This window comes from Marmota marmota, unplaced genomic scaffold, assembly GCF_001458135.2.
Source record: "Marmota marmota marmota unplaced genomic scaffold, marMar, whole genome shotgun sequence".
NCBI lineage: Eukaryota > Metazoa > Chordata > Mammalia > Rodentia > Sciuridae > Marmota > Marmota marmota.
Window position 1 is genome coordinate 41,477,353 of NW_026000093.1, and position 17,424 is coordinate 41,494,776.

At 35.4% G+C, this 17,424-nt stretch overlaps 1 protein-coding gene across 5 annotated transcripts in view; it reads left to right on the forward strand.

Moving 5' to 3' along the window:
- Window positions 1-17,424, forward strand: part of Dpy19l4 (dpy-19 like 4) — a 68,727-nt gene that overhangs the window by 35,917 nt on the left and 15,386 nt on the right. For 4 of the 5 annotated variants that reach the window (XM_048782818.1, XM_015485970.2, XM_048782820.1 and 1 more), the window contains 6 exons: window positions 526-599; window positions 2,599-2,757; window positions 4,254-4,373; window positions 10,434-10,554; window positions 14,352-14,408; window positions 15,466-15,548. In XM_048782818.1, coding sequence (XP_048638775.1) covers window positions 526-599; window positions 2,599-2,757; window positions 4,254-4,373; window positions 10,434-10,554; window positions 14,352-14,408; window positions 15,466-15,548 — 614 coding nt within the window. The remainder of the gene's footprint in view (window positions 1-525; window positions 600-2,598; window positions 2,758-4,253; window positions 4,374-10,433; window positions 10,555-14,351; window positions 14,409-15,465; window positions 15,549-17,424) is intronic. The other variant, XM_048782819.1, reaches the window with a different exon arrangement.

A 17,424-nucleotide genomic window follows, 5' to 3' on the forward strand; every position in this document is an offset into this window, starting at 1 on the left:
GGAGCAAGGAAGGAAGGAAATACACTTTGTTTTCAATTTAATTTAAAATGGTTATTATTGGGCTGGGGCTGGGGCTCAGCGGTATCGCACTTGCCTGGCATGTGTGAGGCACTGGGTTTGATTCTCAGCACCACGTATAAATAAATAAAGGTCTATCAACAACTAAAAAAAAATTAAAAAGAAAAGAAATAAAATGTCAATATTACCCAATTAGTAGTAAGTAATTTAAGACAAATAAAAAATATTCAGAAAAGTTGATTAGTTACTTGAGTCAGGTGGAATAAGGTCGAAATATTCTTACTATCCATTATAATTTTTATGCTTAAGCATAATAAGGTAATATGATTGCTTTTTTCAGCAATCTAATCTATTACAGTAATCTTGCTTCATATTTTTGCCATGTATTATTTTAATTTATATTTTTGTAGTCCTGCTGTATTTTCTGTCTCTGATAATTAGGGAAAATGTATATTGCTATAACTATAGCTAGTATTTCTTTGTTAAACTACTGTTTTTCTCTTTTAGATGTTTGTACCACACAAAGAAAATGGACACATGCTGAAATTCCTTGAAGTAAAATTTGGACTAAATATGACTAAGTAAGTTTTAGATTATGTAATTTTACCTAAGTTTAGATTTTAGATTATGTAAGTTTACTTAGAAAATAAGGAACAAAATACTCAATAGAAGGACAATATACCTAATTATATATTGCTTAGAAAATGAGTAATTTGGGATGTTATAATATATAGGAAAAAAATGAGCGTTGCTAAATTGCTAAGACTGATTTTGAACTTTCAGTCCTCTTGCCTCAGCCTTTCAGGTCTCTGAGATTACAAACATGTGCCATAATGCCTGGTGCTGCAAGATATTTTGATGGTAACCCCTTTAAGACTGCTGTGTCTAAACTAGGCATGGTGGTGCATGCCTATAATCCCAGCAGCTAGGGAGGCCAAGGCAAGAGGATTGCAAGTTCAAGGCCAGCCTCAGCAATTTAGTAAGACCCTCAGCAACTTACCAAGACCCTATCTCAAAATAACAAACAAAAAGGGGGACTAGGGTTGTGGCTGAGCAGTAGAGCACTTGCCTGGCACGTGCGAGGCCCTGAGTTCAATCCTCAGCACCACATAAAATTAATAAATAAAAATAAAGGCAAAAAAAAGCAGGGGGAGTGGGGGCTGAGATTGTGTTTCAGTGGCTAAGTGCCCCTGGGTTTAATCCCTGACACCAAAAAAAACAAAGACAGCTGTATCTGATACATTGTTAAACTTAAAACTTCTATCCTAAATTCAGTGATTTGTGAAGTGTAGGCATTTTCAGTCCATTGAGCACTCCTAAACATCACTTCATTTAGGAATTGAGGATTGGAGGTTGGAGATGGATTAGAAGTAAGGATACATATAAAAATACATGTAACTAGGAGTGTTATTGATCATACTTAGCCTTAGTGTCAAAAAGTTTATCTTAATTCTTATAGCTCTAAAGAGTATAATTCAAATTTTATAATTTTTGTCTTATTAAATAGAAATCACTGTTTAAAATGGGTGCTTGTTGAGTTACATTTATCGTATGAACCATGTATATAATTGTAATTTTCTAATAGCCATATTAAAAAAGTAAAAGAAACAAGTGATTAGTTGTAATAATGTATTTTCTTTAATGCACATAGAAAATATCGTATTAATGTATAAACTATAGGAATTGTTGTTAAGTTATTTTGTTCTTTTTTGCATTTTGTTTTCTTGGAAATCTTCAGAGTATTTTTGTATTTAAAGTATCTCTCAATTTGAATTAGCCACATCTCAAGTGTTCCATAGCCTCCTGTGTCTAGTAGCTGTCATATTGATCAATGTAGACATAGAGGTTGGAGTTTTAGTCAACTTTTTCACTGCTGTGACCAAAAGACCTGACAGAACAATTTGAGGAGGAGAAATTTATTTGGGGCTCACAGTGTCAGAGGTCTCAATTCATAAACGACTGACTGGGCTTAAGATAAGGCAGAACATCATGGCAAAAGGGCATGACAGAGGAACACAGCTAAGGACATCACACGAGGAAGCAAAGGGAAAGAGCTCTCTTGACCACAACAAAATATAAACCCCAAAGGCATGCCCCCAGTGACCTACCTCCTCCAGCCACACTCTACTTGCTTTCAGTTACCAGTTAATCCCTATCAAGGAATTAATTCACTGATTGGGTTCTCATAACCCAATCATTTCACCTGTAAATCTTCTTGCACTGTCTCACACATGAACTTTTGGGGGACACCTAATAGCTGAATTTTTTGTTGTCTTCTGGATAAAAATAGAAATCATAAATCCCCCCAGAATTTATTGGGCTTCAGAGATGGTTATATTATTTGGTAATAAAAATAAACAGTTTTACATTTATTGGAGCAGTTGTGATGAAAGTATGTGCTTTCTAGAGGAGGGTTATGAATGTTATCTTTATTTATAAAAAATGGAACCTTGTTATTGTAAGTAAATCAACTTAATAAATATGTTTTATCTTAGTTTTTACTGAGATTTTAAAAATTACTTTTATATCCAGTACCTTAAACAATTGAGGTTTTAATATCATGCTTTTTGTCTTCAATAGGAATTTTACAATGAATTGGCTCCTCTGTCAAGAGTCCCTCCAGGCACCATCTCAAGATTTTTTTTTGCGATTGACACAATCTTCTTTATTACCATTCTATATTTTAGTCTTAATAATTTGTCTTCTTTCTATGACACAAGTTATTATTAGGAGAATTAAGTAAGTTCTTCTAAGAATCAATCCCATTACTAATATGTTATGGAAATATATGATATTTAAATTTATTTGGTTAGTTAGTTACTTACTGGGGGTTGAACTAAAGGGTGCTTAACCTCTGAACCACATCCCCAGCCCTTTTTATTTTTTATTTTGAGATAGGGTCTTACTAGGTTGCTTTGGGTCTTGCTAAGTTGCTGAGGCTGGCCTTGAACTTGCCATTCTTCTTCCTCAGCCTTTCAAGTTGCTAGGATTGTAGGCATTTGCCACCATGCCTAGCTAAAATATTTACTTTCAATATCCTTTCTGTATGTATGTGGGTGTGTATTTTCTAGTACTGGGGATTGAAACCAAGGCCTTCTGAATGCTCTAGACCCTACCTCTTTTATTTTTGATTTTCTTAAGAGATGGGGTTGTCCTGTGTTGTCCAGGCTGGCCTTAAATTCCTGGAGTTAAGTAATCCTCCTGCCTCAGCCTCCTGAGTAGCAGGGACTTCAGCTTCAGGTATGCACCACCATGCCCTCTAGTTCTATATTTGGTTTAGAGCTTCCAATTCTATTTTCTCTTCATTGGGCATTATTATTGATCAGAAAAATTTATGTTTAGTTTTATACATTTAGATATGTAGAGTCCTGGTTTCATATGGGAGTAATATTTAAATAATAGGTTAAATTTTTATAGACTCATTTAGTAATTTATTCAAATTTTATTGAATCTAAGAATGATTTCTTCTACTAATTGAAATGAACTAGTAGTTTAAGTGATTTTTGAATTGTTACAGTGTTTAACTATTTGTTTATCATATTTGAAAGGTTTTATGTAATTTCTTGATCTTAAGATCTTATTTATATTATTTAACTATATTGGCTTAGTAATTGTTAAGTGAGTCATAATTTGTCTTGGAAAAGGAATTTAAAATTCATATGTAGTCTGAAAATTCATCCACAGTCTTCTTAGAGTCAGTTGTCTTTAGGCTCTAAAAGATATTAACAGGGCCAGGGTTGTGGCTCAGTGGTTGAGCACTTGCGTCATGTGTGAGGCACTGGGTTCAATTCTCAATACCACATATAAATAAATGAATAAAATAAAGGTCCATCAATAACAAAAAAAATTAGAAAAAAAGATATTAGCAAAGACTTGGAGATATATGCTAGATATTTGACTAGCAGAATAGACTTTCAAATTTTAAGGACCATCTTTTTTTCTTTTTTTGGGGGGGGTACTGGGGATTGAACCCAGNCTTTTTTTTTTTTTTTTTTTAACTTTTTGAGATTGGGTTTCGCTAAGTTGCAAATGGTAGCTTCGAATTTGTGATCCTCCTGCCTCAGCCGCCCAAATTGCTGGCATTATAGGTGTGCACCACTGTACCCAGCCATCTATACTTTTTTATTATAAAAAGTTTAAAATTTTAAGTATGACTTTCAAAGATGATAAATAGTGTATCTTTGATTTTTCAAATATATATTCTGAAGGTATTAAAAAACATTTCGTTTCTATAGTGGTAAATCCCTGAAAGAAACTGTTACTCTTGAAGATGGACGAATTGGAGAAAGACCAGAAATAATATATCATGTAATTCACACTATTTTATTGGGTTCTCTTGCAATGGTTATAGAAGGGTAAGTTTACTTTATCTGTTTGTTTTTTACGAAGATTTTTCTTCCTAATGATAATAAGTGGGTACATTCAAAAATACATTCATAAAACTTTGTAATAACTTAAAACTTGTAAATTTTCTTATATAACTGGAGTTTACAGGTGATCTTTATGGGATAGTGAACTGATGTTTTATTATTCATTAATGTGTTCAAAAACATTGAATGTTCCAAGGTAGAGCTGGGGTTGTGGCTCAGCAGTAGAGCTCTCGCCTAGCACGTTTGAGACCCTGGGTTCGATCCTCAGCACCACATAAAATAAAATAAGGATTTTGTGTCCATCTACAACTAAAAATAAATATTTTTTTAAAATTTATATTATATCATAATGATTAAAGGAGAGGTAAATGGTGAGGTGAGAACGCTGAAAAAACAGAATTTGGTTTAAAGAGATCAGAAAGGCTCTCTTAAGGAAAAGATGCTTGAGGTGAGACCTGAAAGTTAAGAAAGAGTGAAGTTGGTAAACAGAAGAGGGAAGAGTATTCCAGGTAGAGAGACTAGCATATGACAAACTTTGCAGTGAGACGGAACATGGCACATTGTTGGGGGAAATGACATGGGGCTCAGTGTGGCTGAAGTGCATTGAGTTTGCAATAGAACTTGTTGAGGACTTTAGGGTTATTATTTGTTTCTTTTATCCTTTTACTCTCCTTATTTTTAAAAAATTGCTTTTAAATGGCAAATGAACCTTCAGTGAAATATAAGTGGGATTCCATTTAATGTACAATAAGATAGGATATTTCTTTCTTTTTTTTTTTAGGTACCAGGGATTTAACTCAGGGGCACTCGATCACTCAGCCACATCCCCAGCCCTATTTTGTATTTCATTTAGAGAAAGGGTCTCACTGAGTTGCTTAGCGCCTCACTGTTGCTGAGTCTTGGCTTTGAACTCTTGCTCCTCCTGTCTCAGCCTTCCATGCTGCTGGGATTACAGGTGTGCACTGTTCCCGGAAAGATAGAATATTTCCGTTTTATTTGCTTGATAATTTTAATGTTCTGCATACCTTCATAAATTTGTTTTGGCAAATCAGTATTTATATATAGTCATATGTCACTTAATATCTGGGTGCATCCTAAGAAATGCATTGTTAAATTGTGCAAACTTCATAGAGTATGCTCCCACAACCTAAGCCTAGTATAATTTCTCTAGGTGATATAATATTACTGGATCCCTGTCATACATGTAGTCCATCATTTACCAAAACATCACTATGCAGCATGTGACTATATTCATATTCATATATGTTATATCATAATTCTTTAGGGGTTTGATTGCTTGGAACATATCTCACACTATTTTTAAATCTTTAATTTTCAAACTCCTCTTATTCCTGCTCCTATTGAAAATCACACCAACTTGTTAATAAATTTAATTAAAACATTGAAAGAGCAGGGTGCAGTGGTGCATTCCTGTAATCCCAGCCACCTGGGAGACTGAAGCAACAGTATCACAAGTTCAAGGCCAACCTCAGCAATTTAGTGAGACCCATCTCAAAGACTGGGGATATAACTCAGTAGTAGAGTGCTCCTGGGTTCAATCCCCAGGAAGAGAAAAAGAACATACTCACTGAACAGAAGTTTCTAGATTTCCAATAAAAGTCACTCTTAGCAATGGTGAGAGATATGAAAGTATATAAGATGGAATTCCTCTTCTCCAGAAGCTCACGTCTAAGAGGATAAATGCAGCATTCAGGATTCCCTATATCTACTCTTACTTCTATGCCCAGGATACACCAGGGCACAGAAAACCAGTTGTCACCTCCCAGTAAAGTTGTGCAGACAGTGCCTGTTTTTCTCAGGAACAATGCATGACATTATACACAGAATATTGTCAATCAAGGAAATTCAGCTGAGCCATTGTTCAGTTTTTATTGAGGCTTTGTCACATAATGTGGTTGACTACCTGTGTGGCCCAAGGCCCCCACCATAAATCACATTGTTAGCATAAACTCTCAGGTATAACCCAACATCCCAGTTAAACAGAGATACTCTAAGCAGATAAGAGGTTAGTTGCTTCCTAGGAGTGGAAGGCAACAGTCATATCTCTTCTTCGGGCAAGGTTAATCCTTTACTAGTGCAGTAAGAAGCCTGAAAATAAGTATAAAGAGGGCTGGAGTTGTGGCTCAGCGGTAGAGCACTTGCCTTGCACATGTGAGACCCTGGGTTCGATCCTAGGCACCACATAAAAAAAATAAAATAAACAAGTGAAATAAAGATGTTGTGTCCCACTACAATTAAAAAATTTTAAAAAAGTATAAAGAAAGAATACATGAGGCTTTTTGCCTATCAATTAGAGTTAGTTATTCTCATATTGTAATATCTGTAAATATAAGAATATCTCATCCCTTTCTTGTTTCTTTTTTTTTTTTTTTTTTCTGTGATGTTAGATTGAACCTGGGGCCTCTCGCATGCTAGCTCTACCATTGAGTATACCCACAGCCCTCATCTTTTTTTTTAAATGAAAGAGGGAAATGTTACCATCTTTAGAAGTTTCTAGTTTTTTTTTTAAAAAAGTAGGGATGGGTCTCACTGTGTTGTCCAAGTTGCCCAAATTCTTGGGCCCAAACTCTGGCACTCAAGTTATCTTCCAGCCTCAGCCTCCCAAGTAGCTGGGACTACAGGTGCCACCATGCTAGGCTACACTGAGGATTTTTTAACAGAAAGTATCTTAGAGTTGTTTGAAAAAGATTCATCTAGCATTTGGTTGAATTGGAGGACAGAGTAAAGATAAAAAATAGAAATGTTACTCTTACAATAAAATGGTACGGAAGGGAAGGAGACCTTCACTTCCATGGAACTGGCATCAACCAGTGGGTTTGGCACCAATGGACTGATCCTTAGAGCAGAGATGTATTGTATTCCAGGGATGGTAGTATACATATAACTCAACGTGAATGGTGCCCTCTGTTACCGTCAAGCAACCCTAGTATTTATTCTAGCTAACTGGAAGAACAGGTTGATATTTTCGGAAGTGGTGAAGTTGGGAGGAGATATTGGTTGACCCTCCCCCCCCAGAAAATTAATACAGTTTCTGTCTTTACTAGTACGTATTCTATGTGTGTCTGCCACTTCTCTCAAGGCCTAGGTTATGATACTTTTTGTGTGTGTGCAGTGCTGAGGAATTGAACCCACGTCACTTGTGCTAGGCAAGTCCTCTACCATTAAGCTACACCTTCAGCTCAGCATTCAGTTTTTTAAAGAACCTTCATTTAACTATATTTATCTATATAAACTATATTTAGTTATTTCACTTTTACCTAACCCTGGACTTTATGTAATTTTTCTTATATCTATTTCCTATTTGCTTCCTCTTTTTTTCATCTTTTTAAATTGGTGTACTATAGTTGTACATGCCCTGTTTGGTTTTATTTCATTTTGAGAAAGAGCTCCTTGAGAGCTATTGCCATGACTTTTTTGTCTTCTTTTCTGTTACTTTGGTTAGCTTACAGTAGATAATCAGTCAATGTTCATTATTAAATAAATGAATATTTTTTTATTTCATAGTTTTGCTGTTTTACAAAACCATGAGATTTGATTTTTATATCTGACCTCACATTCTTCTAGTCTTATCTGAGTTTAACACCAACAAATATTTCATGGAAGGGTCTGGTTGTTCTCCTCAGCATTAATTACCACAGTTATACTCTAGCTCTTCCTCTTCCATCTTCAGTTTTTACTATTTCCTCTGAAGACAGGCTCTTTTTGTTTTCTTTTCGGGGTTGAGGTGGGGGACTGGGGATTGAACTCTGAGGCACTCAACCACTGAGCCACATCCCCAGCCCTATTTTATATTTTATTTAGAGACAGGGTCTCACTGAGTTGCTTAGTGCCTCACTTTTGCTGAGGCTGGCTTTGAACTCATGATAGAAAAAGAGGGAGAACTTCCAAATTCATTCTATGAGGCCAACATCACCCTGATTCCTAAACCAGACAAAGACACTTCAAAGAAAGAAAACTACAGACCAATATCTCTAATGAACCTAGATGCAAAAATCCTCAATAAAATTCTGGCGAATCGGATACAAAAACATATCAAAAAAATTGTGCACCATGATCAAGTAGGATTCATCCCTGGGATGCAAGGCTGGTTCAATATACGGAAATCAATAATAGTTATTCACCACATCAATAGACTTAAAAATAAGAACCATATGATCATCTCGATAGATGCGGAAAAAGCATTATTTTTTTATTTTGAGACAAGGTCTTGCTTAGTTATCAAGGCTGACTTCAAACTTGTGATCCTCCTCTTTCATCCCCCTGAGTAGCTGGGATTATAGGCATATACCACCACAGCCAGTACAGATCCTTGCTTTTTAAAAAATTAATCTCAAAAGTAGCAAATAGATTATAATAAATATAGAATAATATAGAAATATATATAGTATAGAAATATATGAAGTTAGGAGCTGGGGTTGTGGCTCAGTGATAGAGTGCTTGCCTAGCACACATGAGGCACTGGGTTTAAACCTCAGCACCACATAAAGATAGAATAAAAATATTATGTCCACCTACAACTAAAAAATAAATTAAAAAAAAAGAAATATATGAAGTTAAAAAATAACATCCTACTTTCCAGGCATTATATCATATATCCACATTTAACAAAAGAAAAAGAAAACCAGGTGCAGGTGCAATGGTGCACACCTATAATCCCAGGGATTTGGGAGGCTGAGGCAGGACAATTGTGAGTTCAAACACAGCCTCAGCAATTTAGTAGGCCCTAAGCAACTCAGACCCTATCTCTAATAAAATATAAAAAGGGCTGAGGAGGGCTGGGGTTTTGGCTCAGCAGTAGAGCATTTGCCTAGCACGTGCAAGGTCCTGGGTTCAATTCTCAGCACCACATAAAAATAAATAAGTAAAATAAAGGTATTGTGTTCAACTACAACTAAAAAATAAATATATTTTAAGAAAAAAGAGGGGCTGAGGATGTGGCCTGGTGGTTAAGCACCCTTGGGTTTAATCCCTGGTACCAGGAAAAAAAAAAAAAGGAAAAGCAAAAAACTAGGGAACACTCTACATGAAGATTTTTATTTTGCTTTTTGTATTTTATTATTTATATCCAAGGACACAGGATTTTTCTAAATTTTCTATTAAAAATAGCATATGCTATAATAAAAACAGTTGCATAATATCTTTATATAGTTATGCTAGTATGTCTATAGGCTAAATTACAGAAATGGTATTGCTTATCTTAGATTACTTTAAATTTTCAATAAGTTCTGGTGAATTTCATTCTGAAAAGAGTTATATTCTCTCCAAGAGTACAATCTTGCTATACCTGCATCAATGTGAATGCTTTTATTTTATCCTCATTTGGTAACTCATGTTTTATTATGTAAGAATTGGGTAACAATCTATCGGTAATTTTTTTTTCTGTGCTGGGGTTATGGGTCAGTGGTAGAGCACTTGTCTATCATGTGTGAGGCACTGGGTTTAATTCTCAGCACCACATATAAATAAATAAATAATGTCCATTGTTTTTAACAATTTTTTTTTCTTATCTTGGCACTGGGAGTTGAACCCAAGGTTTCTTTACCACCAAGCCACATCCTCTACCCTTTTTATTTTTGTTATTTTGAGTAAGAGTCTCACTAAGTTGCTGAGCCCGGCCTTGAGATCTTTCTGCCTCAGCCTTCGAAGTTGCTGGAATTATAGATGTGTGCCATAACATCTGTGCTGACTAAGTTTTTTCATTCTCCCTTAATGTTTTGGTATTTTTTTTTTTTTTTTTTTTTTTTTTTTTTTTTTTAAAGAGAGAGAGAGAGAGAGAGAGAGAGAGAGAGAAAGAGAGAATTTTTTATATTTATTTTTTAGTTTTCGGTGGACACAACATCTTTGTTTGTATGTGGTGCTGAGGATCGAACCCGGGCCGCACACATGCCAGGTGAGCGCGCTACCGCTTGAGCCACATCCCCAGCCCTGTTTTGGTATTTTTGTTGTAATAGGAAAGAACTTAGAAAAGTCAGATAATGATGGTTATGGGATGCCTTATGTATTACTCTTTTTTATTTTTTCTAGCCTGAAATATATTTGGACTCCTTATGTGTGCATGTTAGCAGCATTTGGTGTATGTTCCCCTGAACTTTGGATGACGCTTTTCAAGTGGCTTCGATTAAGAACTATACACCCAATATTGTTGGTGAGCCATTGTTTCTTTGTGTTAAATACTTGTTTCTTTTCCAGTTATGTAATATCAAATGCTAATAAATAGAAACCATATTGAATACAATCCAATATAGTCTGAATAAGTCACGCAGTGACTTCCAGGTGGAAGAACAGGTCCTATGAAAAACATTGTTGTATAATTTCTGATTGTAAAATCAATGCATTTCAGTCTATACAACTTAAAAATATAAGGTAAAAATATAAGTGAATCAGCATTATGAGAAACCATAAGGAATTATTTTTATCTATTTTTTTTCCTAACTGCTCTTGAGCTGAAATGAATTAAAGTTTTTAAATTTATTAATTTATTTATTTTTCTGGTATTAGGATAATATACTCAGAGCCTCACACATATTAGGCAAGCACTTTACCCTACATCCTTAGCCATTTTTTTTTTTGGAGACAGTTTTGCCCAGGCTGGCCTCAACTTTCCAAGTAGCTGCCCTGCTTAAAAAAAAAAAAAAAAAAAAATTAAAGGTAATGTGGTGGTGGTCTTTATTTTATTTTTAAGAGGGTCTTGCTGGGTTGCCTAGATTGGCTCTAAACTCTTGGGATCAGTTGATTTTCCTTAGTCTCTCAAAAAGCTGAACTACAGGTGTGCACCACCATACCCACCTTATAAAAATTAAAGATCTTTTTTGGTTTGATTTAGAACTATGGTATGTTTTTTGTTGTACTGAAACATTTTCATTGTGCCTGCTATATGCTTGTCAAAAGAAATAAAGATAAAACATAGTTAGCTTGAGGCTTTTGATTCTTTCCCCAGCATATCACAAAAAAAGTATTCGTAGGGTGCTATTAGAACATAGAGAAGGGTTAGTTTATTTATTTTTAGGGATTCAAAGGTGACTTTCCAGTTTGAAATTTGAAAGATGATGAGTTATGAAGCAAATGAAGAAAAAAAAAGGTATTCATGGTGAAAGGAATAAACAGAAGAAGATAAAAGAACATTGCTGCAGTCTGGCTGGGCAAACTAACGGGGGTGGGGTGACAAGGAACTTGTGAAGGTTGATGCAGTGGGAGTGGAGCCGTTTATTGTAGGATAGTAGGGGTATATATACATAACTGAATACACAGCTTGTTCTTAATTAACATAAACTAGGTACAGCAGTCAACCAATAAGGAATCATCGTCTTAATGATTACACAGCTTAACTTAATTGACATAATCTAGACATAGCAGTCAGTCATTAAGGAATCTCTAACATCTTAATGGCTCGCTGGCATTACTTCTCAAACCACTCCCTCTGGCAAAGTGCCAGGCGCCATCTTGGCTTGTTTACGACCCTAACGTCTCCCCTAACAGAACATGATGCAATCAAAAGAAATAAATGAGCAAAAAAGTTAGTCTTACTGGCACAAAGCATGAAGTATAAGTGTGGTCAAATGATGAGGTTATGGGCTGGGGTTGTGGCTCAGTGGTAGAGTGCTCACCTAGTGCACGTGAGGCATTGGGTTCGATCCTTAGCACCACATAAAAATAAAATAAAGGAATTGTGTCCACCTTTATTTTAAAAATGATTAGGTTATGGTGGCCTCCATTATCATATAATAGAGCTTGGTCTTTAATGGGCAGTAGAAAGGCATTGAGATTTTGTTTATTTTGTGTGTGTGTGTGTGTGTGTGTGTGTGAGATGCTGGGGATTGACTTATCCATGTGAGGCAAGCATTCTACCAACTGAACTATATCCCCAGCCTGGCATTGAGACTTTTATGTCTCATAAGGAATAAGAATCAAACTATTTTCTCTTAGCTCACTCTTAAAATTCTTTAAGGATAGGCTTAAAGGCCATGTAGATGAAAGTAACACAGGTATCAATTTATTGAAAGTTCACTATGTGTCAGATTCTGTTTTAAAGCATTTCATGTGGTATTCAGTACTAAGTTTTGTTATCTCTGAAGAAAAAGACACTAAGCTTAAAATTGTTTAAATAACTTGTTTAAGATAATATAGCTTTTATATGTGAAAACCATAAATAAACATCACATAACATTCACATCCCGGTTTATCTGGACTCCAAAACCTATTTGAGAGCTTGTTACAGTAGTGCATGTCTATAATCCTAGCAACTCATGAGACTGAGACAGGAGGCTCACAAATTTGAGGCCATCCTTAGCAATTTAGCAAGGCCCTATCTACTTAAAATTTAAAATAAATAAATAAAAAGGGCGAGTGATATAGTTTAGTGGTAAAGTGCCCCTGGGTTTAAGCAGTAATGTCAAACAAAAGCCTGCTTGATTAACACTCTTGCCACATTGACAAAAGAAAAAATACTGTGCTATATTAGAATGAAAAAAAAAAGTAGTTAGAAAAAGATTAATAAGACTCAGTGCTTGATTAAGTATTGGGGGAATGAGTTGGGTGAGGTGGCACAAACCTATAATACTAGCAGTTCAGGAAGCTGTGTCAGGAGGATTGCAAGTTCAAGGCCAGCCTCAGGAATTTTAGCAAGGCCCTTAAGCAATTTTAATGAGACCCTGTCTCAAAAATTAAGAATAAAAAGGTCTGGGAGCCAGGTGCTGTGGCACACATCCGTAATCTCAGTGGATCAGGAGGCTGAGAGTTCAAAGCTAGTCTTAGCAACGGCAAGACCCTAAGCAACTCAGTGAGACCCTATCTCTAAACAAAATACAAAATAAAGCTAGGCATATGGCTCAGTGGTTGAGTGCCCCTGAGTCCCTGGTACCAAAAAAAAAAAAAAAGGTCTGGGGATGTGGCTCACTAGTAAAGCACCCTGGGTTAAATCCCTGGTACCCTCACCCCCCCCAAAAAAAATAAGGTAGAAATGATGGTATTTTCTAGGTTTCTGGTTTGTATGACTGTGGATCATTGTTCATTAGGTTAACAATAGACAAGGGACAGTAGGAAGAACTGGTTTTGGCAGGAAGATGAGTTATGTTTAATAATAATCATGTTAGCCAGGTACATGTTAGCCAAGTGCATACCTGTAATCCCAGCAGCTCAGGAGGCTGATACAGGAGGATCGCAAGTTCAAAGCCAGCCTCAGCAAAAGGGAGGTGCTAAGCAACTCAGTGAAACCCTGTGTCTAAATAAAATAAAAAATAGAGCTGGGATTGTGGCTCAGTGATCTTGAGTTCAATCCCTGATACCAAATCCTCCCCCCCCCCAAAAAATAATATTTTGCCAGTCTTATTCCCAGAATTTATACATTCTTATTTTAACATACTAGTATATTTATTAGCTATTTTTTGTTACTTTCCCCCATACTAGGGATTGAACCCTGGGGCTTTTTAACACTGAGCTACATCCCCAGTCCAGCCCCTGCTTTTTTTAAAAAGGGTCTCACTGAGTTGCTTAGGTCCTTGCTAAGTTGCTGAGGCTGGCCTCAAATTCGCGATCCACCTGCCTCAGCTTCCCAAATTGCTGGGATTACAGGCACGTGCCACCCTGCCTGGCTCATTGTCTTCTTATTGTTGTTGTTAGCTTTTCATATAGCAATTCAGAATTATTTTCAGACTCTTAATGGCATAAGTCCCTGACAAATTTTCAAATATTGATTGACTATTTGAAATATTATGAGTATTACTTTTTTGATGCTCTGCTATAAATTTATGTAGTAAATATGTGTGTCTCACTTTAACTCTTGGTTAGTGTTTGAAACTCTTTAATTATCCCTCATCTCACTGGCTTCACTTTCTATTATTGGAATTTTTATAACTAAAAGGATATTCAGTTGATCATAGAGTCATTGCTAGTATCTCTAAAGTATACTCATATTTACCTATAACCCTTTTTGCTTTGATATTTCAGGCTCTTATTCTGAGCATGGCTGTGCCCACTATAATAGGTCTCAGTTTATGGAAAGAGGTAAGAAAACCAGAAGCTTAAATTACTGAAGTGTACAAGATAATGTTTTTTTTTCATTTATTTATTTTTTTTTATTTTGAGACAGGGTCTGACTAAGTTGCTTGTGGCCTTGCTGAGTTGCAAGGCGGGCTTTGAACTTAATCCTCCTGCCTCAGCCTGCCAAGCTGCTGGAATTACAGACATGCACCACTGTGCCTGGCTGGTAATGATAAATTTATATATGTGTGTAGGAAATTTTTATCAAGAATACTATTCTAAGCCGGACATGGTGGTAAACGCCAGTAATCCCAGCCACTGGAGAGACAAGGCAGGAGGATCACAAGTTCAAGGTCAGCCTCAGCAACTTAATGAAGTCCTACAAAATTTAGGGAGACCCTGTTTCAAAATAAAAAATAAGAACTGGGGGTATAGCTCAGTGTTATAGTGCCCCTGGGTTAAATCCCTGGTACCCCCCGACCAAAAAATAAATAAATAAAAAACTATTACAACAAAGTGTGATGTTGTTACTAATGCTTTTTTTTTTAAAGTTATAACAGAAGACCCACTACATTTTTAGAATGCCATGTGATATTGTTTTTTGTAGTCTAATAAGATTGTAAATTCAGTATCTAATTGGCAAAGGAAATTGCTGAAAAATAGGTCTTAATGTTTAAAAATATTCGCTTCATTTTAATATCTATAATATAATATAAATTCTTTGGTTTATCATAATGTAAATGAAACTACTTGCCAGTAAACTTACAAGTTTTATTAGTAAGTAAAATTTGTTCACTTGTTTAGTATGTGTGCATAAAATACAGAACTGATGATTAATTGTTTGATATTGATAAAATTATTTATTGAGTCTAGGCAGTGCATCAACCATAAGATTATTATTTGGATTGAGAAGAATGAGCAGGTCACTGAAAGAAAGCAAAGAGATCAATGACATTTTTGTCATGAAAACATTATTGTATTATTTGCCTCAAATTAACTCTTTTAGTCTTTTGAGATACTTTGGAGAAATTCTAAACTTTCTAATTACTTACATCTTTTGGGGATTTGTTTTGCATTTTAGTTCTTTCCAAGATTAATGACAGAATTAACGGAACTACAGGAATTCTATGACCCAGATACAGTGGAACTTATGACCTGGATAAAGTAAGAATTGAACTATCCAAGACTGTTTGTTAAACTATTAACTAATTATTGCATGTTATCTAATGGATTCAAGGGAAATAATGAATTAATACTTTTCCAATTTCTCATAAAACTCAGCAATTTTATCACCATGATTTTTAGGCATACTTAGTGTTGACTGAACTTTGTGATTCTATTTTCTAATAAAACTGACTTCTGTGGACTTGAAAATACGACGTTGATAAGTGAGATTAGAGACTTCTAACATCAAACACCTAGAAATATGAAATAAAAAGGAATGTTTAGAAGCATCAAGAAAATGCTTCTTTTATTGTTGACTGGAGGTGAATGAACAGTTGATTGCCAGTCTTAGTACCAAGGGTTTATATTTTAATGCCTAAGCAGAACAGGTGGTGTGGTCTTGGCCTCTAGAAGCAAGAGAATTGGAACTGAGACCCCCACTTAACACATTTATATATAACCCAGGGACTTTCAAAAGGTTATGCTGTCACTGAAAGAATCTAATAACAAAATATCCACCAAGTAATAGAAAAAGATAAGAAAGTATTTCTCTCTTGGCTTCAACTCTTGGTCAAAAAAATTTCCTTTCTAAATTTGTAGCAGTGGATCTGAATTCATGTGGACTTATAATTTGAAATTATACTTTTCTAGTCTAGGAAACCCCAATCAAGAAATTGGCATTAAAACTGGTACTGGAGTGCCAAGTGCAACACATGACATACCCCTGTATTTTCAGGGATTTGGAAAGCTGAGGCAGGAGGATCACAGATTCAATGCCAGTATCAGCAAATTAGCAAGACCCTCAAAATTAAAAATAAATAAATAAATAAAAGGACAGGGGGATGTGGTTCGGTGGTTAAGCACCCCTGGGCTCAATGTTCCCCAGTTCAAAAAAAAGTGGTCCTGGGTTTGGCTAGCATATCTGATAAATAAAACCCAGGCTGCATAGGATTTCATAAAGTTGCATGAAGGTGAGCTCTAAAGTTACAAAACACATGAGGTAACAATTCAACACAGCAAGTATCAGCTAATATTTGTGATAAACAGCAGCATTAGACCTCTGCCAATTTCTGAAAATGAAATTTGTGTCATCCAGTGTTTGTTATGTATCAGACTTCCACAAAACTTCTTGGCTTATAAGCAGTAAACATTTATTATTTGGCACAATTTTCAGAGAGGTTTCTCCTGGTCTGGGCCAGCTCAGATGGAACTGGATAACCTGGTGTGAACTCTTTCACATATCTGGTATTGACTAGGCGAAGGGATCAAATTAATTTGTCCATATGTCTAGTGTATTAGGATGAGTTTGTTCATAAGATAGTAGTTGTAGAGTTACCAAGAACAAAAAGAGAGGGCAAGTTTTAATGTCAAATGTGTTTTAAATTTGTATGTACATTGTGTTTGTTATTTTCTAATTGGCTAAAGCAAATTACATGATCAAGACCAGCATTCCCTTTATGATCATGGCTATAAGAAGAGGATTTGTTATGTCCATTTTTGTAATCAGCCTATCCCATGGTTAGAAGCTATAAGATAATTACATTGAAATTATTAAAGATGTAAACAAAGAAATAAAAATATCAAAAAGGAATGAAATACTGAAAAAGACCAGGAAAATACGAAGAAGAAAGACAAAAGATGTTTCTAGAAATAAGGAATCGGCTTATAGAATAAGTATGTAGGTATGAGACTAGGTCTTTATAATGTCTTTACTGTAAAGATCTTCCTTGTATATATAAAAATATATAAAAATTTTCTTTTTTCCTTTTGGTACTGGGGACTGAACCCAGGAGTGCTTAACCACTGAGCCACATCCTCAGTCGTTTTTTGTGTTTTATTTAGAGACAGAGTCTTACTAAGTTGCTTAGGGTCTTGC